Genomic DNA, 25,229 nt, shown 5'->3' with positions numbered 1-25,229 from the left:
CGCGGGTGGGGGGGGGAGGGCGCCAGGGCCGAGAAGGAGCGGGGTCCGAAACTCCACTCGCTGGCGGGGTAGGAGTGGTCTTGGGGTGGGCAGGTTTGCTGGTCCTTCGCCGGCGAGGAGAGGGTTGTGGGGAGGGAGGGATGAAGTCGAGAAAGAGGCCTACCTGTTTCTAAAGGGAGTCCACCGGAGGCTGGACCCTGGGACTGGACTGCCTGTAGCGTCCGCTCCTTGGCCGGGTTAGTTTGAATGGGCGGGGCTCCGGGCCTTCAGGCCCTGGTCCACTGCAGGCTGGGCGTTTCCCCCGGTAGCTACCTGGGGGGATTGCTTTGTGGGAGGGTGGCTCTGGAAGCGTTTGGGCAGCTGTGGGAGGGAAGCAGAGTGCCAGCAGGATTCTGATTCGCTGGTTTGGGGTGCTGGGGTGGAGTGTGAATGCTAGGAGTGAAATCTGAGCTCTTAAAGGAGGGATATGAACCCTTTCTCTGCAGCTCTGGCGAATCTCGGCGGGCCGACGGGAGCGTTTAAAGCGTTAGAAGTAAACAAACGTGATTCCCTTTTGCAGAGGGGAGGCACTGAAAGGACGCCTGGAAGAGGAAGATGCCTAGTACGGACCTTCTGATGTTGGTGAGTCCTTTTTGCATCTATTCTCCTTGTTGTAAGTCACTTGTCGTTTACGTTTTATTTTTAGTCCGAAGGATGAGTGTGTAGATTTCACCTCTGATGCTTGCTTTTGGTAGCTGAGAGTTTCTGCCACCTTTTATTTTGGGTTCAATGATTAAGATGGATAAGTGACTGATTTAAGTGTATGTGTGTATATATATATATATATATATATATAATGAATATTAAGAATCATTTTCAGAATTCTTGCAGTTGATTTTAATCTCTCCTTTCTTATACTACCAGAACAGTTTTAAAACTTCTATTAAATTTTGTCTGGATCTGCCGTATATTAGTTTATAAGTGTTTGTTTCCCAGACTAGAGTTTTGATTCCCTGGAAGGCAGATATCTTGTCTTATTTGTTTAGAGATGATAAACACCTGTCATGGTGCTTCGTATATGGTGAATTGCTTAATTGCTGAATTGAGCTGGTTTGAATTTACTTCTGCTGTGCTGAGGAGTATGCCTGTTTTGGTAGAGGCTGTTTTTTTCCCCTCTCCTCTTGAAATCTTTCTGTGCTGTTTTTTCACTGAGCAGGGAAAATACAATTACCAAATGAGTGTTTACCAAAATGACGTTTTATTCTTGGGACATTCATGATTCCATGGAGGCTCTTTATTGATTTTTATTTTTTTCATAGAGGCTTGTTACTGTGAGGATTGTGAGGAGCCAGTGGTTTTCAAATAGCGATGTAGAAGTGTCTGCGTTTAGTTTTGAGTAAGTCACTTCTTTGAATCTGATGTCTTTTTGTGCAAAAAACACATTGATTTAAAACATTTCCTTTCCCTCTCTTTACAACTGGTAGTTGGTAGCTGTCACTGGGAAATTGGTGAAAACTAATAGTGAGGTTTTTTTAATATCCAGTGCTGATGTCCTGTAGTGTCAAAACCTGTAAGGTCTGCAGGAGAGATTAAGAGGGCAACAAAGTTGTGATTGGTTCTGGTTTGAGGTGGGGAACAAGGATGATTTTTAGAGACATAGATCAATACTTAGTTTATCCACAGGTTCAGTGAAGAGTTCACCTAAAATAGTTTTTTTTGCCCCAGATTTCATGGATTGTCAGTAGATAATAAATTGTGTTGTGTAATTTTGAATTCTCATTACGAGAGCAATATGTTAGAAGAATTGGAAACTATTAATAAGCAAAAGGAAGCAACCCCCAATAATTCCACTACTCAGAAATAACCACTGTTAGCACCTTGCAGAATGATTTGCAATAATTGGCAACTTCTGTTTTCTAAAGCAGTATGTGTATGTAAGTTAAGATTCCTGTATGTCAGTAGGATATAACTCCATGCCCAGCCATGTGCTTATTACTTCTTGGGCCTGTGGGCTCCCTTTAACAGCCTGAGCAGTGAGTGCTTTTATTCAGAATATTAACTTTGGAATCAGTTTGAAGTATTTCTCTAGCTGTCACCACTAGTTTTCACTTCCATATTTGAAAATCTAGATGTTTAGGGGTGTTGCTTTGCTCCTTGGTGTAAGGAATAAATTCATATAGATAACAGCTGGCCCTTGAATCATCACTCTCTGAAGACACTGTACAGGTTGCTTGAGGTGCCTCTCTGGAAAAGTTGTCCTTCTTTCTTTGACTGCCCTGTGCTAAATGGTAAAGAACCAATGACCAGGGCTGGGCTTTCAAGGGGGACACTAAACTGTCATGATCTGAGTTCAAGGTGTTTCTCCGTAGTTGCTTTGTACAGTATGATGCGTTAGACATGTTCTTGGTCCTCTAACTGGGAAAAAAGGACCCCAGTTAATAGAAGATAACGTCAGTGTAGGGCAGCATATGGTAGAATCTCAGAATTAGAAACAACCTTACAAGTCATATGATGCAACTTCTTTCTTATATTGCACCTGAATCCTTTTTAGACTATCTCTGCTAAATGAATATCCAGTCATCCATACTTTCTCCTGGGAGAGTAAGATGGGCATAAGCTAAGACATAATACGAGGTGGATTCAGGAATAATAGTTTAAGTCTGATAGCTAACATTTATTGAGCACATATTACGTGTTAGGTGCAGAAATAGATATTCTACATGCTCATTTAATTTTCCCAAAAACTCATACTTTCTCCTGGGAGAGTAAGATGGGCGTAAGCTAAGACATAATACGAGGTGGATTCAGGAATAATAGTTTAAGTCTGATAGCTAACATTTATTGAGCACATATTACGTGTTAGGTGCAGAAATAGATATTCTACATGCTCATTTAATTTTCCCAAAAACTCTGAAAAATATGCTGGCATTCTATTTTTATAGGTGAGAAACTAGACTTAGAGGGTACCATAGCAGTGAAGTGGAGGAACTGTGTTTTAGCCACAGCTGGTTTGACTTCAAAGCCCTCTTTTTTTTTTTTGGCTGCGTTGGGTCTTCGTTGCTGCGCGTGGGCTTTCTCTAGTTGCAGCCAGCAGGGGCTACTCTTTGTTGCAGTGCGCGGGCTTCTCATTGCAGTGGCTTCTCTTGTTGCAGAGCACGGGCTCTAGGTGCGTGCACCTCAGTAGTTGTGGCACACGGGCTGAGTAGTTGTAGCTCATGGGCTCAGTAGTTGTGGCTCATGGGCTGTAGAGCGCAGGCTCAGTAGTTGTGGCACACGGGCTTAGTTGCTCCGTGACATATGGGATCTTCCCGGACCAGGGCTCGAACCCGTGTCCCCTGCATTAGCAGGCGGATTCTTAACCACTGCATCACCAGGGAAGCCCCAAAGCCCTCTTTCTTACCTATTTTGTGATGCTGCCTCTGTGTCATATTCATCGAAAGGGATGGAGGTTGCTGAACTGTGTGACTGCTAAGAGCAGGTTTGTGTGGAGCAGGAGTGGGATAACTCTGCCCTCTAGGGGACACTTCGGAAGAGTGGTGGGGATGCTTTTGTCTTGCAGTCTCGTCTTGTCTGAACATACGTTTTATTATACAAATCTTCTTGTTTCTCTTCCCTTACATTGCAGTTTGGGCGCTATATTGAAATTTTAAAAAAGTTATATCTATGGGTATAATGTTATAATCTTTGAATTTCATTTCAGAATAAAGAGCATTACAAAATATTTGTTACAGAAGGGGGCGTTGGGTCTGATAGGGTAGAAAGCCACTTTTGTGGACAGTGTGCTATGGCAATAAAACTTGAAGATGGACTGGAGTCCATATATGACAAACTTTGGATTCCAGACAAAGGTTCCTGGGCTGTCAGCCCTCAGTGCTTTCCTGCCTTTGACTTTGTCCTCACTTGATTAAGGGGTTTTGCCTGCCTTTTTCCATTTGTTCATTTATGCCACGGACTGTGATACTTTCCACGTAACGTCTCAGAGAGAATAAAGTGAGTGAGTGTATTCATTCATCTGAGAATTCTGATGCTTTCAGAGGGAATTCAAGTCTGGAAATTTTTTAGCAATCTTTCTCCACTTTAGCAACCATTCTTTTCATCCATCTTCCCCTCCTTCCTAGTGCTAGGGGTGTGTATCGCTTTGCGAGTTGCCAAATACTCCTAGCTTTAACAACAAAAAAAAGGTACTTTATAAAGCTAAGTCTACTCCCATAGACCCATCCAGATGGATGACTCAGAGTTACCGTATGCACTGTGGTAGTGCTGGGTGGGGTGTGAGTGATAAAAGTTGATCTAGGGTCGAGGTTCTCAGCCAGGGGCAGTTTTTGCCCCAGCCCCCATTCCCCGGACGTTTGGCAATGTGTAGAGACACTTTTGATTGTCATACTGGAGGAGTGCTAGAGGTCAGAGATGCAACTGATTGCCATACTCTGCAGTGTAGTCCCTCACAACCTAGAATTACCTGGCCCGAAATGTCAGAAGCGCCCAGGTTGAGAAACCCTGCTCTAGGTTCCTTAACATAAGTAACAATATCTGTGCCGCCCTGGCATTCATGTGGATGGGGCAGTAGGTCTTTTCTTAGAGTTTAATGGGTCTGTTACAGTGATACTTGGGTTGTTTTGCCCGTGGATCAAGCTCTGCTGCTTTGGAATATATATTGGGGAGTGTACAGCATGATATTCTGAAGCACAGTAAAAGTCCTAAGAAGTGCTGTCTTTTGCAACATTTCTGCAGCACTGTTGATTTGGAAACGGTAAGCCTGTCTCAGTTTTGTTTCTCAGGTGCAAAAATCACATCTTTCCAGATATTAGAGCTTTATCTTTGACCCTTGAATCTTTTTCAGGGATGCTTTCTTTATGACTCTCAAATGGGATTTAAGCAATAAACTGAAAGATTGACACTAAAAGCTCATTTCTATTATTTGAATCTGGTGTCTTACTTGTAGGCTTGTCTATAAGAAAGGGAGGATTCATTGCAACTGGTAGGACATTTCAATTTTTGTTGACAATTTGAGTGGCCATTGTAGGATGAGCACTGTTTTTGGCCTTGTTCCATTCTTGTAAATAAAGCAAAATATAATAACAAGTATGATAATTTCTCCAGCTTTTGGTCTAAAGGAAAGGAAAGTTATAAATAGATAAACCCCAAATCCCAGTCTTTGGCTTGGCTTTGCAGTCTGTGTGTCAGGAATTTTTAGTAACATTTACCTCTTAATTAGGCATTGCCCAATCTAGTATTACATGTAGTTTGTACGCATTGGTGGCAGAAGTGGGAATCAGCCTGGGATTAAGACTTTTCCATAGGGAACTGATTTGTAGTGAATCAGTCCATATGTGGAAGCATACAGAATGCAATTACTGAGAGAAAAACAATGCTATGGGGTAAGGGGAGATGGGAGCCATCAGGGATGACGGAACAGTGCAGGCTGAAAGTAGTTTGTTGGGTCTATCAGTTATCTCCTGGTGCACTCCAGCAGTGTGATTGCTCAGAGTTAAGGAACACCAACAGGGGTTGGTGAAACACTTCAGGGCTAAGAGCAATTAGCACCCTTAGGCCTGATGGAGCAAGAGAGGGAGTAATTTCTGGAACTTGAGAGAGCTTAGTGGAAGGAGAAGGTAACCTATGGGAATGCAGCCACTTCCAACCAGTGGCCTAGCAGGAAGGGAATCAAGGGGAATAAACACCTCACATGTTTTCTTTTCCCACCCTCTGGTCTGCTGGAGCTTTTCATTGGTCAAACCCAACTGGAAACCAGAGGATACAGGAACCTGGGTGATTTAATTTATAGGACAGCCCCATGAAGCACATAACAGAGTTGAGGAAGGTTCGGTAGAGGGGTATACTGAAGTCAAGGTAAAGTTAGTTTTGAAAGGTACAAGTGAGAAGATAGTGTTGGAGCAGTCTTGAAGAATGTAGGTCATGGAACGTTATAGAAAAGGAATGTTCTCGCTGATAACAGAAGGATAGATTCAGAGGCAGAGAGTTGCCACAGCTTCAGAGCTAGTTTGTTCCCGTAGTAGCCTTAGAATCGTAATTGCCAGAGGGGCCTTTAGAAATCTTGCAGTGCCACTTCCCTTCCCATGTGGGAATTCCTTCCACAATGCCTGGCCAGGAGTGGGTGCGGTATAGTTTCTCAGGGAGTCCTTTCCATTGTTGGACAGCTTTAAATGTTAGAAAGCTTTTATTTGTCCAAATCACTGAATGTGTCAGGATTAGGTTTGGCTGAATATAAGAGAAAAATCTACAGAAATAGAGATTTCTAAAAAGTAGAAATAAATTTTTCTAAAGTAAGAGAAATCCAGAGTCAACAGTTGGTGCCGATACTGCCATTCCTAGGTCTTTGAGGAGGTTCCACCGCTCAGTGCATCCTCTCCAGGTCAGGATAGCTGCTTTGAGCTTGAGCTGTCAGGTTCGCGTTTCATTCGGCGGGAAGAGGAAATGGGAAGGAAAAGAGCTTGCCTGCATTCTTAATTTATTATACAAACAGAAGAGTGTATAATGCACATATCCTCATTTTAAAGAATAACGATGAAGAAAACAGTAATATATCTACCACCCAGGTTAAGAAATAGAGCGTTCACCACCAACCCCATGTGCCCCACCCTGGTTACATCTCCTTCCCTTTTCTCCATTGATCTCGCTCTACTATCCTGATTTTGGGGATAGTTATTCCCTTGCTGTTTAAGAAAAAAAATGACCACCTAGTTCTGCATCCTGAATTTTAATTTTGTTTGTTTTCAACTTGATACAAATGGATTTATATGTATTTTTTTAACCTTTAAAAAAATTGAAGTATAGTTAATTTACAATGTTGTGTTTGTTTCTGGTATAGAGCAAAGTGATTTGGTTATATATATAGATATATATGTGTCTATCTATATTCTTTTTCAGATTCTTGTCCATTATAGGTTATTATAAGATAATAAATATAGTGCTATATAGTAGGACCTTGTTGTTTATTTTATATATAGTAGTGTGTATATGTTAATCCCAAACTCCAAATTTATCCCCCCTCCTGCCCCTCCACTATCCCCTTTGGTAACTGTTAGTTTGTTCTCTATGTCTGTGAGTCTATTTCTGTTTTGTAGATAAGTTCATTTGTATGATTTTTTTAGATTCCACTTATAAGTGATTTCATATGATATTTGTCTTTCCCTTACTTCACTTAATGTGTTCATCTCTGGGTGCCTCCATGTTGCTGCAAATGGCATTATTGCATTCTTTTTTATGGTTGAGTTGTATTCCATTGTATATATGTACCACATCTTCTTTATCCATTCATCTGTTGCTGGATAGCTAGGTTGATTCCATGTCTAGGCTGTTGTAAATAGTGCTGCTGTGAACATTGGGGTGCATGTATCTTTTTGAATTAGAATTTTCTAGGGATGTATGCCCAGGAGTGGGATGGCAGGATCATATGGTAACTCTATTTTTAGTTTTTTAGGGAACTTCTATACTCTTCTCCATAGTGGCTGCACCAGTTTACATTCCCACCAATAGTGTAGGAGGGTTCCCTTTTCTCTACACTCTCTCCAGCATTTATTATTTGTAGACTTTTTTTTTTCTTTTGCTGTACACGGGCCTCTCACTGTTGTGGCCTTTCCTGCTGTGGAGCACAGGCTCTGGACACGCAGGCCCAGTGGCCATGGCTCACGGTCCCAGCCGCTCCGCGGTATGTGGCACAAACCCGTGTCCCCTGCATCGGCAGGCGGACTCTCAACCACTGCGCCACCAGGGAAGCCCCTATTTGTAGACTTTTTAATGATGGCCATTCTGACTGGTGAGAGGTGATACCTCATTGTAGTTTTGATTTTCATCTCTTTAATAATTAGCGATATTGAGCATCTTTTAATGTGCCTGTTGGCCATCTGTGTGTCTTTTTTGGAGAAATGTCTGTTTAGGTCTTCTGCCATTTTTTAATTGGGTTGGTTCTTTCTCTGATATTAAGCTGCGTGAGCTGTTTGTGTATTTTGGAAATTAATCCCTTGTCGGTAGCATTGTTTGCAGATATTTTCTCCCAGTCCATAGGCTGTCTTTTCATTTTATGGTTTCCTTTGCTGTGCAAAAGCTTTTAAGTTTAATTAGGTCCCATTTGTTTATTTTTGTTTTTATTTCCATTTCTCTAGGAGAGAGGTCCAAAAAAAATAATGCTGCGATTTATGTCAGAAAGTGTTCTGCCTATGTTTTCCTCTAGGAGTTTTATAGTATCCGGTCTTACATTTAGGTCTTTAATCCTTTTAGAGTTTGTTTTTATATATGGTGTTAAAGAATGTTCTGATCTCAATTTTTAACATGTGGCTGTCCAGTTTTCCCAGCATCATGTGTTGAAGAGACTATTTTTTCTCTGTTGTATATTCTTCCCTTCTTTGTTGTAGATTGACCATAAGTGTGTGGGTTTATTTCTGGGCTTTCTACCCTGTTCCATTGATCTGTATGTCTGTTTTTGTGCTGGCACCATACTGTTTTGATTACTGTAGCTTTGTAGTATAGTCTGAAGTCAGGGAGTGTGATTCCTCCAGCTCCATTCTTCTTTCTCAAGGTTGTTTTGGATATTTGGGGTCTTTTGTGTTTCCATACAAATTTAAAATTTTTTGTCCTAGTTCTGTGAAAAATATACCATTGGTAATTTGATAGGGATTGCAGTGAACGATTTATATGTATTTTTGGTGATTTTCCTATATTGCCCAGTATTTGCGAGATTCATCCATGTTGTTGCATGTAGTTTATAGTTTAGTTCATTCATTTTCATTGTTGTATAGCATTTCATTATATGATTACTACAATTTCTTTAGCCATTTCACTGATGATGGATATTTGGACTGTTTCCATTATTTCTTCTTGTAGTTCTATTAGATTTTGTTGTACATAACTTGATATTTTATTACTAGGTGCATCCAGATCTAAAATTGTTACATCTTATCTAGTGAGTTTTATCTAATAATGCTTTTTGGCTTAATATAACATAGCTATATGAGCTTTTTGTCATGAAATAGGCAAACTATAAGTGTTTGATGAATGAATGACTTGCCTGTTGTATAGGCAGAAACCGCAGAGCACTCGTCCTAGCCTGTTCTCCTGGCACATTGTTATTTACGTGTCCTGTTATCCTACGAAGTGAACAAAGCACTTTTAAATTAAAAAAAACAAAGTGTGGAGTTTTCTTTTTGGAGGGATATTTGTGTATAGTAAAGGGCACAAATCTTAATTGTACAGGCCAATGAATATTTGTATATGGATACACGTACTCACTGCCCAGATCAAGATGTGAAAAATGTCCAGCATCCCAGAAAGCTCCTTATATCCCTCCCAGCTGATACCCACCAAAGGCTGTCATTCTTCTCACTGTAGTTTTGCTTATTTTTCAGTTTTATATAAATGGAAGCATACAATATATTTTCTTTTGTGAATGTCTTTTGTTCTGAATGTTGATTGTATCTGTGAGTTGCAGCCATGGTCTGATGTAGCAATATTTTTAAGAATTATTGCTGTGTAGTTTTATGGTATATAAAATATCAAAATTTATTCATTCTGTAGTTGATGAACATTTATGTTTCTAGTTTTTGGCTGTTATGAATGACATTGCTACATTCTTGAACATGTCTTTTAGTAAACATAAATACAATTGTTGGGTCATGAGGTATACTGCCAAACAGGTTTCTAAAGTGGTTGTACCAGTTTATACTCTTGTAGAGTTTTCTTAGTATATAATTTTGGATTTAGCTTTGGGCAACAAGTTTTAACATTTTGTTACCTGCACAGTGGAGGGAGCTTTAAGAACTCTTTCCTGAAGTAGTGTAGGTACTTCTAAAATGTGAAATGCCCTTTTCTTGGCATTCTCGTTTACCTTGTCTATAACTGTTAATAAACATTTGATGGAAAAAAAACACCTTGGTTCTTTTTGAGTATTAAAAGGGCTCTGTTAAGAGCAGAGTTTAGATTTGTAAAACACCATTTGTAGCAGTTAAGTCCAAGGCTGAAATCATAATCCTTTGGAACTCTTTGGAACCTAAGTAGTTGTGGTATATTTACGCCTTGTGCTTAGTAGTGGGAAGACCTTCTTTTTGGAGACTTTTCCTGAGAGGCATTTGAGTTCACTCCTTTGAATTGCATTTTGGTAGGTGAGGCTAAAAAGGAATACATTAATCCTGCCTTGAGTTCCAGTCTTAATGGTGCTGAGTCTTTGAGACAGTTGAGGGAAATTGATAATTGTTTCAAATTCTAATGGGGAGGAATTGAGGACAAATATGAGAATGCCATGGTGGACCTGCTCCTTGTTGAGCTGTATTGCAGCCAGGGTGGAAGAAAGCCTAGGATTAGACTATTACCCAGCCCTTTTTGATAAGCTTAAGGTTTCAGATGCTTTCGCATGAGTCATGCCTGCAGCAATCAACAATAGTCTATCTGGATGACTGAAATCAGGTTTATGATCTGTAAACATAAGTAGGTAACTGGTTTAATCCTGTTTTGTTAGTAGGTAAGGGGACACTTGCAACCTTCTGATTGAATTAGATTGTGGAAAGCTGAGTTGATTTAACATCTGTCTTACAAAATTGAGGAGCAGCTCACTATTTACCTGCATTTATTACCATCATCTGTAGTAAAATACAGCATAGGCATGGAAATCAAACCACTTAAAGCCTCTCGCAGCTCTACCTTTTGTGGTTTTGCCTGGAACATTGCAAAGGTCACTTTTCCTTGCTGCTAACTGAAAAGGAAAGGAAAATGTTTATCAGAGAATTCAGATTCATCAAATAATTTGTGAAGTGTTTATTATCTGCAGTCATTTGCTCATTACCTTGCTGCATTTAATATTCACAGCAATGCTGTGAATTTTTTCTTGTGAATTTTTTGTTGAACTATAACAATGGCATCTAGTTTTGTTTGCAGATGAGTGAAATCCAGTTGCACAGAGGTTCAATAAGTGCCAAAGGTCACACAGCTTCTAAGTGAGAGCTAAAACTAGAGTAGAAGCCTTTGACACTATCCAGACTTTCTAGGACACCACAGTGGCCTGTAAAACACTATTAACACGACTCTCAAAGAATTCACAGGAGTCGTGATGAGGTGTCAGTTCAGGACAATACTCAGAGGTGTCGGTCCTTTTCAGATATCCTGGGTAGTGGCTGGAGTATGTGTTCATGAAAAAACACAAAAAGTGTTTTGAAAAAGTTTTGTCATTTTAGCAGTTAGTAATTTTGTTTATAGATTCTTAAAAACTATACCTCTGGACAATAATGACCCTTTTTGTCTAGTTTACCCAAAATTACTCTACAAATTTCTATGTTATTTTTAAGATACTTAGGGTTGCTTTCATTTGGAGTCCAAAGCTTTAATCTCTGTTTCTGGAATTACAAAGTTTCTGCTATCTTTGGCCATATGGAAACTTTTTTTCCAGAAAGACTTTTTTTTAAAGAAAGTCTTTGAATCCAAACAATCTTAGGTGGTTGGTCTTAGCTAAGAAAACATTTGGTGAGCATAAATGGAATTGCTGAGTCATAATGCTTTTTTTTCTTTAAAGTATACAATCCAGTGGTTTTTAGTGTATTCACAGAGTTGTACAGTTGTCACTACAATTTAGAACATTTTCAGAAGAAACCCCTTACTCATTAGTAGTCACTTCCTCCCCATCTCCTACTCCTAGGCAACCACCAAACTACTTTTTGTCTATAGATTTCCTTATTCAGAACATTTCCTATAAATGAATCATGTAAATACTAGGTGGTGTTTTATGATTGACTTTTTTCTCTTAGCGTGATGTTTTCAAGGTTCATCCGTGTTGCAGCACGGATCAGAACTTCATTCCTTTTTATTATACTCATGAAGCTTTTCCTGAAGAATTGTAAGTGATGGATATATCCAGTGTTTCTATTTTGTTCTCAAAAATGTTGTTTGCTTTATATATAATAGGATAGTTTGTCATATTAAGGCTACTTCTATGATTCATTTTAGGGAAGGCATTATTAATCTGAGGAATATGGATCCCATATATAACTGGCCTTCAGGATGTCCTGAACCCTTCGTAATTATTTGCAAGATTTTATATTCCCAGGCATTTTTTGGTGGGGGAGGTTAGGGGACTGAGAAGATTTAGCTTTTGTTAAAAGATAATTTCCCAAAAAAGGTAAAATCATGACACTCATACAGTTAGAAAATGAATACACACTTTATTTTACTTACAGTGTTCAAAGGAGAAGTCCAGAGAACAGATACATTTATAGATCAGGAATATTAAAATGAGTATGCAAATGGAGGCAAAACTAGTTTCTTCCATAGTGGAGAGGGAGGTCATTTGAACCTTTACTGGACATGGCAGACTTTGTACGTTTATAGATTAAGATCAGTTTGCATTGCTATCAGTTATCTACAACTTCCAGACTTGTAAAATAACTGCCGTATAATCAGAATCAGAGGGATGTCCTAGACAATGTATGATTTTCCACTGGAAACACACATTTTCTCCTGCACTTTCAACAGATTATCCAAAAAGTCTGAAAGTCTTCCAAGTGTTAATTTTAAATTTAGAGTTTTACTTCAGTTTTAAAAAGCATCTCCTTTGTGACTAGATTTAGAAAAATGTTTGTATCCGTTGAGTATCAGTCGGAGACCCAGGGATAGGTCTCTGGTTTATTCTTTTGAACAGGATTATTTGTTAGAAATCTCCAGAGAAGTAGGCTTTGCATCTTAACTTAGGTTACACTCTTGGGCATATATTCAGTATTTCTCATCTCTAATATCAGCATGACTATTGCAGGGAGGGGATTTCTATAACTAGTTTAGAAAAGTCTAGCTTTTCTAGAAAAAAAAAGTCTAGCTTTCTTAACTCTGACAAAGGTAGCTAGATAATCCTATTAGTAAAAGAAGTACAGGCAGGGAGAAGCCTAGACAACTTCTTCCGCAGTTGTGGTATGCTCAGGGAAGTCAAGACTTCTCCTTTGTGTGTGAAGAACGTAGGATTATTTCCACTAGACCTTGCTTATTCTCCAGGGGGTTCTCATTTCCAGTCTTCAGAGGATAATGAACCTCTTTTACTTTGAAAGGTAACTTCTGTGCACGTGTACAGAAAGTCATCTAGCTACTGACTTTAAGAGACTCTGGGAGTTCATAGCAAATTTGGCAACATGATATGTTCAGGTTTGCAGAGTACTTTTCCCCCACATCTTCCCTACTTCTCTCAGGCTGAGAATGTATTTACCAAGAAAACTCATGATTGCCCTTACCTCTACATCCCTCAGCCTGTTCCTCTGCTTGTTCAACTTAGTTTTAATGCATTTCAGTCTTCTCTGCTAGGTTAAGCTCCCTGTAGTGCCTTTCTTGATATACATCAGAAGAGAGGTGCTCAGAGTTGTTAGTTGACAGAATCAGCATCTGTCTTCACTTGAAGACAGACTTATGGTCCTGACCATAAGTAAATGAATAAGAAGTTCTCAGCAACCATTTGGCAGTCTTCGGGGCTGCCCACTTTTATGAACCCAGGAGCTTGGATTTTCTGTGAGTGCACTCCTAGTGACTGGAGAACATTGCATGGCTGTCTCTCCTCTCTGAGGCCAAGATTGTGTCTCAGTGACGGGGTGCTTTGCCCAAATACTCCAGTGTTAAGTGTAGAGCAATTAGACTTTGTAAGTGCTTGTGAACTAGTACTGAGCATGTATACTTGACTCCAGGCATGGCTGGAAGGGAAATGTGGACAGTTAAGCTTTTTGAGATGAGCTTCTCAGATACTGGATCTTTTGACTTACGTAGTAGAATTTTGGGGGAAGTATATGGTTTGCTCTTTACCTCCTAAGAAATGATGACTCGGTCCCTTTAAACATTTCTATATCACACAGTCACCTTTGGTTGGTTGGAATGACTGTTTGGTTTATTGCTCAATTCTTACTTCTTTAATGACCCAAGGGAATTTTCCCTTTGAGCTTGTGATCTGTTTTTGCTGATAAACTTTAATGCCTTTTGAGGCTCTAAAGACAATAGTGTTTTCTTACCTGTTTGCTTTGCACTTTGAAGTTCTGCAGAATGTAATATGAAAGAGAATCAGATTCAGTTAATTTTTTTCCCATTTTTAGAGCAGAAGTAGAGTAAGAATAAATACTTAACTTTTAGGCCTTCTTCTGTATTTTAACTTCACTCCCTTATCTGAGTCTCAGTCACTAGAGTACCATTTGATTTGAAGACATTCAGGTGTGGATGAACTGGGTGGAACAGGTTTTTCTTTTCCTCAACAGCCCGTTCCTGCTTTAAAGCTCAGATTTCTGACTCTTCTGGAAAAACTCTTGAGTGTTGAATTGTGCACTTGTATTAGAGGTGAAGAAAGTGGAAGGAAGAGGAAAACAAAATCCTTTTTTTCTCTGTAGCATTGCAGAGTGGAAGATTTTGATTTTCTTTAGTATCTGGCCAAAGAATAAATATTAGCCATGAGTAATGCATTGATCTGTGGATTGATGTGGCTGGGCCCCAACTTTAACACTTACAATAAAACTTGGTGGATGTCTTTTTACCCCTGTCTTGTAATATGTTAACTCAATTATTGGGTAATTCTTTTATCAAAGAAGGGGATGGGGAGAGTAGGGGCCATGTTGTGGTGTAGAGAAAGGGTTCTTAACCAAGCAAGGATGTCTGTCACAATCACCTGGGGGAAGTTTTCCAAAATATATATTTCTGGGCTCCACTCTGTACTTACTAAACCTCTGGGGTGGAGTGTTCTGAAGAAAGCTCCTTGGATGATTTTGAAGCATTCTACTGGTTAGCCCCCATTAAATCATGGTGAAGGGATTGTTATAATTAAGGAAAGAAGCACCATCCAGTGTGGGTCTGGAAATGTCTTCTTTCAGTGATAGTCATTTTTAAAATGTTTCTTCTGGTATAAGTTGGTAATTAAGGACATTTAATGGGGGAAAATTATCACTGCCTAATTGGCAGTTGGTTAAGTACAGTAATAGTTCTCAAAGAAGTTTTTTTGGGGGGAATGGGGGTGTGGATAGTGCCATTATGGGAAGTCTGCTTACAGAATCTTGTTCTCTTGAAGTGATTTAAGGATTGAAAGAGTTTATTACCATTGGGGAGAACCGTGGGCTAGTACTGATAGGAAAGTATCTTGTGATTGAAGAATTCTGAGTTTGCTGGACTGAGTCACTCCATCACGTCATAATCCTGGCCTCACAAAAATGTTAAGAGAATAAATCCTAAGTATAAAAAGCGCTGAGATTGTGTTGAGTGGAAAATAACCTTAGTGTTAACTCCCTTCACTGCATTACAGAACCGCATTCTAAATTTAAGGAAGCCAGGAGTGAAACCACTCTAAGACACTGGTTTTACAACTGAAGGTCATGATCCATTTAGAGGGATGCAGGGTCAATTTAGTGGGCCAAGCCTTTGAAAAAAGAAGGAAGAAATAGAGAAGGAATGTAAGTGTATCACAAGTAATAAGGTGTTAAGTATTATTTTGGAAATTTTTGTTTTGGTTTTATATCTTTCTGTTGCTGTGCGTGCTAGTTTGTGTTGTAAAATACATTTCTGTGGGACTGTATTGGAAAAGTTTGAAACTCTTTGGTCTAAAAAGTGACATGCCCTGGGACTTCCCTGGTGGCGCAGTGGTTAAGAATCCACCTGCCAATGCATGGCACACGGGTTGGAGCCCTGGTCCGGGAAGATCCCACATGCCGCGGAGCAACTAAGCCCATGTGCCACAATGTGGAGTCTGCACTCTAGAGCCCGTGAGCCACAGCTACTGAAGCCCGTGTGCCTAGAGCCCGTGCTCCGCACCAAGAGAAGCCACCACAGTGAGGAGCCCGTGCACCACAACAAAGAGTAGCCCCCGCTCGCCGCAACTAGAGAAAGCCCGCGCGCAGCAACGAAGGCCCAACACAGCCAAAAAAGCCCAAACCATATGCTTAAAAAAAAAAAAAAGTGGCAGGCCCCAAATTTACCAAATTTGTAGACGGCTACTATCATGTTCACGAAAGTGTCTTGCTGCCTTGAAGTGATTTGGGGGGTGAGAGGGTTCAGTACGAGAATAGTAGGCTACCAAGCTCCCATACATCCCAGCAGCTGCCTTTTGTCTAGTAATGATTAGGATTATTGAGTACTATTTTGATGTCTTTTAGGTATCTGCTAAAACCTAAATCTTTAGATTGAAGTGGGATGAATAAAAAGAGAAAGTCTGGTTAGTTTATTCATCCTTATTTGACAGTAGCTTCTTCAAAGTAGTTAATATTTTAAATCTTCACACTAAAGTTGATCTTTTTTCCTTTAATATTATACTTTTAAAAGATTTATGGTAGTCTTACTATCATTTTATATACATTCATTGGGCAAAGTATTTTGTTTTTTTCCTCTAGGGGAATACATTTCCAATTTTATAGAAGTGTGAAGGAAAGAACGCTTTTTTTTGTGGAAGTTTTACCAAAACTACTTTTCTATTAAGCAAATACTGGAGATAAACAGCCACGAACACCCACACATACCCACAGACACACATGTACACAGACACTTTATTTTGTGAATATTCTGCGTCCCTTCTAGATAAAGAAATGAAGGCACAGGTGGGTGAAATAATTTGCCTGGAGTTGCACAATAAGCTAGTGGCCTTCATAGACGACCACTTATGGTTCTTGTATTTCCAGAGACACAATGTAGAGATTAAGTTGAAATAGACAGAAGCCTAAGTATTGTAATTATAAATAAATATGCAAGTGTATATAGACAAAATATATTTCTATAAGAAGGAAGATGCGGTGGGAAATAGTAATTATAATTATATTAAGTTCTCGTGCCATCTCTGTCTAGACGTTTTTTCTGTAGTCATGACCTAGCAGTACAATTTTGGTTTGTTGTATGTTACCATATATCCAAGGTATATTCTGCCAGGAGCATAAACTGTGGAAAGAAAATTCCTGGGATAGCGCTGGATTGTAATGTGTTTGGTGATCCTCTGCCTGTGACACTGAGAGTGAAGAATTGAAAGAGTAGTAAATACTGGCAGGAGGCGTGGGTTCCTAGCCTCCACTCTGACACACGCCCGTCCGCATGAGCTGAGGTACGCCGTGCTGCTTCGGGGCCTCTGTAAAGTGAAAATGTGGGCTTGATCTCTAAAGTTCTCTTCAACATTTAGATTGTATACTTCCCCAGGGCTGGAATATTGCATCAGAACCCAGCCTGGGGTTGGTGCTGGTTGCAAGGCCCCAAGGAACTGCCTCATCCTTTTTTCCAAGGAGATAGCACACGTTACCCCACAGAGCCCTATAGTGCAGCGAGTTGTCAGTGTTGTGAGGTGCTTCTTTGTTGGGACTGAGCCTAGGTTGTTTGTGGTAACCTAGAAGGACCTTGGAATGAGGCCAGGAGATATAATTTCTGTGACCAACTGGTTGCCCATTCAAAAAGCTTGCTAGGACCCATCCAAGTACAGTATCATTCTGTCACAGGAGTAAGAGAATATAGGAATAGATCTCCTTGAGAGGTGTTTCTCTATATCTCCTCTTAAGGAGATGTATTCAAGGACTCCCATTATCTTCTCATAGCAATTACAAAGAAAATGTACTTCTGCTGAATATAATTTTGTAAATGTTAGCAAGGAATGCCTTCATATCTTAATGGGCTTTTTCAAAATGGAAGTAGTTTGCATGTGCTGACTCTTTGCTCTTTCCCTAATACTAGTTGTGCTACTCGTTGGTTTAGTCAGTGCTGTGATAATATCTACAGTCATCTTTTGCAATTGGTAACCCCTATTTTCTGGGTGAACCAGGAACTAGAATCACCAGAGGAAAAGCTGATCTGTATGATTGTTCTTCCGTCATCCCATTCATACACACGATTCAACCATTTGGTTTGATCACAGCTTTAACACTAGAAGATTCTCTATGACAGTTGAAATTATGACATGCCTTCAATGGTGGTAGACCCCTCTGGTCTTTCTCGGGTCTCGACCAGCACTGCCACTGCTGTGCAGGATTGAGATTGTTGATAGCAACAGTGGGCTCTAGGGAATGGCCACCACGAACTATGAGGGGGTTGCAGATAAACTGTGTTTCCATGGATAGCCCTCTGGGAACCCAGTACTTGTCTAGTGCTAATTACCTTATACTGCAGCCTAATTGCTAAGTGTATAAATGCTTTCAACAAACATTAGTTGAGCACCCGTCCTCCTTCTGAGCTTTCATGCTGCTCCTCGAACATTGCATGTAGATATCCAACAGGAACATGAACCTACAGCATTATCTTGTTCTCAGAATCTCCTCTACCATCTTCAGCTTCCCTTCCTCTTCTAGTCTGCCATGGTTAATGCTGTCACCACTTAGCCAGTCTCTCAAACTTGAAAATCTGGAATTATTTTCCCCTCTCCATACTTTCTATATCTAATAAGTTATCAAACACTGTTCTAAAAATGTGTTTCAAATCCATACCATGTTTTGGCCCAGATACCATACTGCTTAAGGTGAAACCCAGTTTATTTCTCCCCTGGACTTTTTTTAAAAAATTAATTAATTAAATTTATTTATTATTTTTGGCTGTATTGGGTCTTTGTTGCTGTGTGCAGGCTTTCTCTAGTTGCGGTGAGCAGGGGCTACTCTTCCTTGCGGTGCACGGGCTTCTCATTGCAGTGGCTTCTCTTGTTGCGGAGCACAGGCTCTAGGCGCACGGGCTTCAGTAGTTGTGGCACGCAGGCTTCAGTATTTGTGGCTCACGGGCTCTAGAGCACAGGCGCACGGGCTTAGCTGCTCCGTGGCATGTGGGATCTTCCCAGACCAGGGCTAGAACCCGTGTCCCCTGCATTGGCAGGCGGATTCTTAACCGCGGCGCCACCAGGGAAGCCCCTCCCCTGGACTATTTCAACAGTCCTCTTAACTAAAATTTTTGTCTCTAATTTCTGTCCTCCTTCTATTCCTTTCCCATGAAGTTATCTTAAAGAAAAAAAATTGCTCTCCTGATTAATACCCATACCTTTCGTTTTGTTTTTGTTGTTCTGCTATTTGCTTTTTTCTTTTTTTTTTAACTCAACATCGTGTTCTGGAAATTTTTCCATGTGGTTCATTTAAATCTGTCTTTTTAAAAATATATAAATTTATTTATGTATATATTTTTAATTTTTGGCTGCATTGGGTCTTTGTTGCTGTGCGCGGGCTTTCTCTAGTTGGGGCGAACAGGGGCTACTCTTTGTTGTGGTGCATGGGCTTCTCACTGCAGTGGCTTCTCTTGTGGAGCATGGGCTCTAGGTGTGCAGGCTTCAGTAGTCGTGGCTCACGGGCTCTAGAGCGCAGGCTCAGTAGTTGTGGCACACGGGCTTAGTTGCTCTGCGGCATGTGGGATCTTCCCAGACCAGGGCTCGAACCCGTGTCCCCTGCACTGGCAGGCGGATTCTTAACCACTGCGCCACCAGGGAAGTCCATAAATCTGTCTTCTTTTTAATGCTGCATAGTATGGGTACATAAAATGTATATATTATAGTTTATTTAACCATTTATCAATGGACAGTTATTTATATTTCTTCTTTTGCTGTTACAAAGAATACTGAAGTGAACGTCCTTGAACATGTACATAGGTGCAATTATATAGATACCAAAAAGAATTTCTGGGTAAAATTGAATATACATTTAAAATGTTAATAGATACTGACAAATCACTTTACAAAAAGTACCTATCAATTTATACTTCCAATCTCTATGCTTTTTTTTCCCAAGACCATTTAAAGTCTGGACGTAGTGTATTTCTCCCAGCCTCAGTTCTCTTGTAACTTGATGTGTTCATTCATTTACTTGGTCACTGTCAAGCCGCTCTCCAAGCTTTTATTCAGTACAAATTGTTTGCCAGGCACCATGCTATATGTTGAGGATTTAGTGCTGGAGAAGACAGATATGGTCTCTGCCCTCATCTAGCCTGTGCTCTTACTACACAGACCTTTTTGCCATTCTCAGACTCTTTTTATGCATTTGCAGCTATTATTCTGTCTTCCTGGTATGACTTTTTTTTTCTTTTAATTTTTCTGCCTAGAGAATTTTTTTTGATCATTGTTAGATTTTATCTTCTGTCATATCTTCCTTATCTCCCCCCAGGTAGAGTTAGATAGGCCTTCCTTAGTGGTCTCTCTTAGCACTTCATTTACATCCTTTTTATAGTGTTTATCCTGAAGAGTTCCAATTACTTGTTTATATATGTGTGTGCCCATGTGTGTCTGCATGTGTATGTATGAACCTCTCTCATTGGATTGTAAGCTCAGTAAGGGCAAGAACTTAGCATATATACCTTAATGTTCCCCCAGCTTAATGCCTTAAACACTGGAGAAGCTTCATAAATGTTGAATAAGTGAGTGAATGGCAAACTGAAGACGAACTTATTTTTACAGGGCACCCGGTGGCTTGTGAATATGGCTGGGATCCGGTCAGTCTTCAGGGACCTAATCATGTTGTAAAGGAGATGAGAAACAGATGAGTAGACAGCAAGGCACATTGTGATAAGCTCTGTGTAGAGGCACAAATGAATGCTTGACGAGAATTTAATGGGGGAGATTAATTCTCATGAGTTGGGTATTCTGGTAACTTCATGGGAGAAGATTTTTTCTTGTGCTATGTATTGTGAGGGATACACATAATGATAAGATATGGTTCCTGGCTATAAGAGTTTTCGTCAAATAGGGCCTTAGAGCAGAGATTGGCAGGCTATGGCCTATGGGCCAAATCTGGCCTGCTGCCTGTTTTTGTATAGCCCATGAGCTAAAATGATATTTTAACTTGAAATTGTTTTTATAAAAAGAATATTTTGTGATATGTGAAATTACATGAAATTCAAATTTTAGCATCTGTAATTAAATTTTGTTGGAACACAGCCACGTTCATTTCTTTACCCACTATTTTGTGACTGCGTTTGTGCTACAGCAGCAGAGTTGAGTGGTTGTGACAGAGACTTTTGGCCTGCAGCGCCTAAAATACTTACTATCTGGCCTTTTACGGAAACAGTCTGCTGCCTTTTGTGTTAGAGGTTGGGAAAGATTCAAGTAGAGAAGAAGAGAAAGACATTCATATTGAGAAGATTAGTTGAGTGGGACAGTGAATACTGCAGTCATCTAGAAACTTTAGAGCTGAAATGATGATCTAGCTTAACCTTTTATTTATTTATTTAATTTATTTTTGGCTGCGTTGGATCTTCGTTGCTGTGTGCGGGCTTTCTCTAGTTGTGGTGAGCTGGGGCTACTCTTCGTTGCGGTGCGCGGGCCCCTCATTGCGGTGGCTTCTCTTGTCGAGCATGGGCTCTAGGTGCGCAGGCTTCAGTAGTTGTGGCATGCGGGCTCAGTAGTTGTGGCTCCTGGGCTCTAGAGTGCAGGCTAAGTAGTTGTGGTGCATGGGCTCAGTAGTTGTGGCTCATGGGCTCTAGAACGCAGGCTCAGTAGTTGTGGCGCATGGGCTTAGTTGCTCTGTGGCATGTGGGATCTTCCCGGACCAGGGCTCGAAGTGGTTAAGAAGTGATTCTTAACCACTGCACCACCAGGGAAGTCCAATTAACCTTTTATTTTACAGATAGAAGATCAAAAACGCTGTCAAAGTCCACTTGTCTGTTAAGGGGCAGTGTGCACTGGAGTTCCTAGCGCAGAAGCAGGATGATAAGATTATTGCTGGGGTAGGGCCAGATCATGAGTGGCCTTGCCCTTGAAAAATGAGTTGAAGAGCAAACTAAGAATAGACTTCCTTTCTCTCTTTGAATGTAATATTTCTTTTTTTCTTTTGTATTTCTAGAAGGCCTTTGAGCCCTACTTCGAGATTTTGGAAGTGTATTCCACAAAGGCCAAGAATTATGTAAACGGGCATTGCACCAAGTATGAGCCCTGGCAGCTAATTGCATGGAGTGTCGTGTGGACTCTGCTGATAGTCTGGGTATACGAGTTTATCTTCCAGCCAGAGAGTAAGTATACTGTCCCCCCTGTAAAGATACAGTGGAGTTACACTAGCTTTGGAACTGATGGCTAAAGGACTGTACTAATTTCTTGTCTGGTTGGTTTGGTTCTGATTTTTAAAATCTGTTTAAATAGAAAGGACATTGCCTTCTGACTGGTAAAATTTTAATAGGACTTGTGTAACTGTAACTGTTACATTGATTTTTCTGGATTTGCAGTTTACATTAAAACCCCTGAGAGATTAGTCCTGGTAAGGATCCACAGAGTATGGCTTAAACCCTCTTCACTTTCAGCTTCTTGCCTAGAACATAATTGTGTCACCTGGAGTTCCCCAAGCATGAGTTTATTGCTTTCATTTTAGGCCATTGTTTCAATAAAGATTATGTGACATTGGAACAGCACTCATGCAGTGACCATTGGAATGTCTGCTATGTGTCAGGCACTGCCAGGCTCTAGGGATCCATACAAGTAATACAGGGTCTGTGTCCTCTTGGAGTTGAACCTCTGCTGTCAGGGGACAGTACACTTTGAGCTTCCTGGGTAGTGACTCTGGGAGCCAGACTGACATGAGAAGAGGAGGCTGCTTCTCAGGGAGTGTGGAAGATGAGAAGTCTATTAGTGATCAGTTTGAACATCCTCCATCCTTCCTCAGATCCTGCCCACACTCCCTGCACCCCTCCCAACCTCCCAACCACCTGGTTGTGTGGTACCTCCTTACAAATTCTTTTCCCCTGCAGGCTGTGTTTTGTAAGTAAATGGTAGGAGAGGTGGTGGGTGCTCTGTACACTCCCCTGCACTCCTTTCTCACCCTTAGTAGGGTATCTGAGTTAATAACATTGACGAGAGTTGCTTGCCATTTCTCATTTGTTTAAAATTTCCATAACTATTTGCTTCCCCGATAACATCTGTTTGAAGGGGCTCTTTAACTGAATACTGTTTCTGCTTTTTTTCCTCTTCCCCCAGAAAAGTCAACTTAGAGGCCAGATTCTGTTTCCTCTCTTTACCATGCAGACAGCCATCCAGCTGTTCTAGTAACATTGCCGAGTTATGGTGGAGTCAACATTGCACTTAGTTAAAATGGAAATGAGACGTGACTGCCCTGTCTGAAGTTTAGCTCACTCCAGCTTTAAAAACCCTGTCCTCAATTTCTGCTCCTAGTCCGTGCAAGATTTTCTCATAAACTCTGAGAAATTAGACAGACTAACCCTTGTGCTTTGTTTGCTCCATGGTTTGGAAACGGACGCAACCCCTGTCCCTTCTGCTCAGGCTGATTCCTTTCCTGGGAAGCATTTGATTCAGTGCTGCCCACCATCCTGTCCAATTCCAGAGGCCTCTAAGGAGTAGCAGTACATGTACTTCTCTTTTTTTTTTATTGTGATAGAATATACATAACATAAAACTGATCATTTCACCCATTTTTAAGTGGACAGTTCAGTGGCATTAGGTGCATTCACATTGCTGTGCAGCCATCCCCACCGTCCTTCTCTAGGACTCTCTCATCATTGTAAGCTCTGTACCCATTAAACACAAACCTCCCACGACTCCCTCTCCCCGGCTCCTGGCAGCCACCATTCTGTGTACCTTTCCTTTTAAGATGGTGCATTTGTAAATCCAAACTAAGGCCAGAGATCTTGAGGTTTATATTTCTTTGCTGTGATTAGTATTAGCTTTAGGTTTTCACTTCTGTTTTCCATTGTGCAGCCCTCGGTGCCCGTGTGCATTTTGCTTAACCGGTAGTTGACGCAAGCCGTCTTAGGTCTCAGGTACTTACTTGCCTTTAGAGTTCAAAAAGAATGTGCTGGCTTCTGAGTACACCATGAGAAAATTAATAGGAGCAGTGTGTTAATGGTATGTGGCATCTGAATCTTTGTGAACTCCAAGCCATTGCGGTTGTTTTATTTTTAATAACATTTTTTCTTATTATAAAAGCAGTACATGTTCATTGTATAAAATTAGGCAATGTAGCTAAACCATAAGAAAAAAATTCAAATCTTATTACCTAGAGATAACCACCATTTATGTATCTGTATCTCTTTCTGTATCTGAATCTGCTTGAATCATATAAAATGTAGTTTTTATCGGTCAAAAATTGTTGAATATTGGCAATTTCATATTGCTTTAATACATATACACACACAACACATTTTTTATTTTGTAACTTCCAACTTGAATTTTAGACACAGATAGAAATGTCTTCCCGCCAGAGATCGGAGGTAATTTTGATAGAACTGCCGATTTCTTCAGCACCTTGCTCATGTAGAAGTATTCCACGTATTACTGAACATCCAGTCACTTTTAGTATGTTGCCTTAGAGGAGTCTAATGTCCGTCTAGTGATAAATTTTGCTGATCTTCAAATTCCGGGTACCCTTCTGAGGGGGGAGGGTAATTGCGAAACACCGGACAGACACGGGTAGATAAGAACTGGAGGTGGCAGGAGAGTGGGGCCGGGCAGGGCTGGAACCCTCTAAGATGTGATCTCTCCTTTAATCCTGCTCCATCCTTACTAACTCATGTTGACTTAAACTGTGGGACTGTCTGCAGTTCATCAACAGAAATCTGAGTTCTGTGGTAGGAGGAGGTTTCTAGCCATGGCACCTTGGGCAACACCCTTAAGCCTGTTGGCCTGTTTCCTCACAGTAAAATGGGAGGATCGAGTGGCATAAGTGGTGTGAAAGGAATTTGTAAACTGTAAAGAGCCAAGCATTGTTGTTCTTAGACTGGCATTTCTTATTGTATTACCTTAAAACATTCTTGTTACTTTCCTTTCCTGTACCTCTGGGAAATTTTGCTTTTGAGATTATCTTTTTAGGTCTTGACCATGTAATCTTTTCATTCTCAATTTCTCCATCTCTGGTCTGTATTCTGTTCTTTTTACCCTATACCATATTATCTCACAACTTCCAGAAAATTCGTTTACTCTTTTCTCCTCCACCTGTGGTCACATCAATGTACTTTTGGACACCTGACTCAGCTTGCTGATTTCTAGACCTCTTTCTAGCTCATTAATTAATTACTTCATCTGTTAAATAAGGAAGTGGTTCTGAATCTTTACAGCTTTAACATTGTTAGAAATAATCAAATAACAAGCAGCTTAACTATCCAACACTAAGTTACGCTCATTTGATGGACTACTGTGGTAACACTGAAAAATACGTTTAGGAAGAATTTTTAATAATGTAGAAAATGCTGTAAATGAGAAGAGGGTATGACATTGTACATACAGTAAGATCTCAGGACTGAAAGGAAATACTCCAAAATTGAAACAAAAAGTAACAGTGGTTTCAGTCCCTTTGTCTTAGTCAGTCTGTGTCTTAGATAGTGGGTTTTGTCCCAGACATTTACAGAGTGTTGACCTCAGTGCTTGGCACTTAGGGATGCAA

General features: G+C 40.4%; 1 protein-coding gene across 2 annotated transcripts in view; it reads left to right on the top strand.

Annotated features, from left to right (window-relative positions):
- The window catches only part of SGPL1 (sphingosine-1-phosphate lyase 1), a 54,645-nt gene that overhangs the window by 456 nt on the left and 28,960 nt on the right, over positions 1–25,229 (top strand). The window contains exons 2-3 of one of the 2 annotated variants that reach the window (XM_024765489.1): positions 486–621; positions 21,690–21,855. In XM_024765489.1, coding sequence (XP_024621257.1) covers positions 595–621; positions 21,690–21,855 — 193 coding nt within the window. In that variant the 5' untranslated portion in view covers positions 486–594. The remainder of the gene's footprint in view (positions 1–485; positions 622–21,689; positions 21,856–25,229) is intronic. The other variant, XM_024765490.1, reaches the window with a different exon arrangement.

This window comes from Neophocaena asiaeorientalis, unplaced genomic scaffold, assembly GCF_003031525.2.
Source record: "Neophocaena asiaeorientalis asiaeorientalis breed wild unplaced genomic scaffold, Neophocaena_asiaeorientalis_V1.1 scaffold31, whole genome shotgun sequence".
In the NCBI taxonomy this organism is placed as follows: domain Eukaryota; kingdom Metazoa; phylum Chordata; class Mammalia; order Artiodactyla; family Phocoenidae; genus Neophocaena; species Neophocaena asiaeorientalis.
This window is presented reverse-complemented; position numbering and strand designations above follow the sequence as displayed.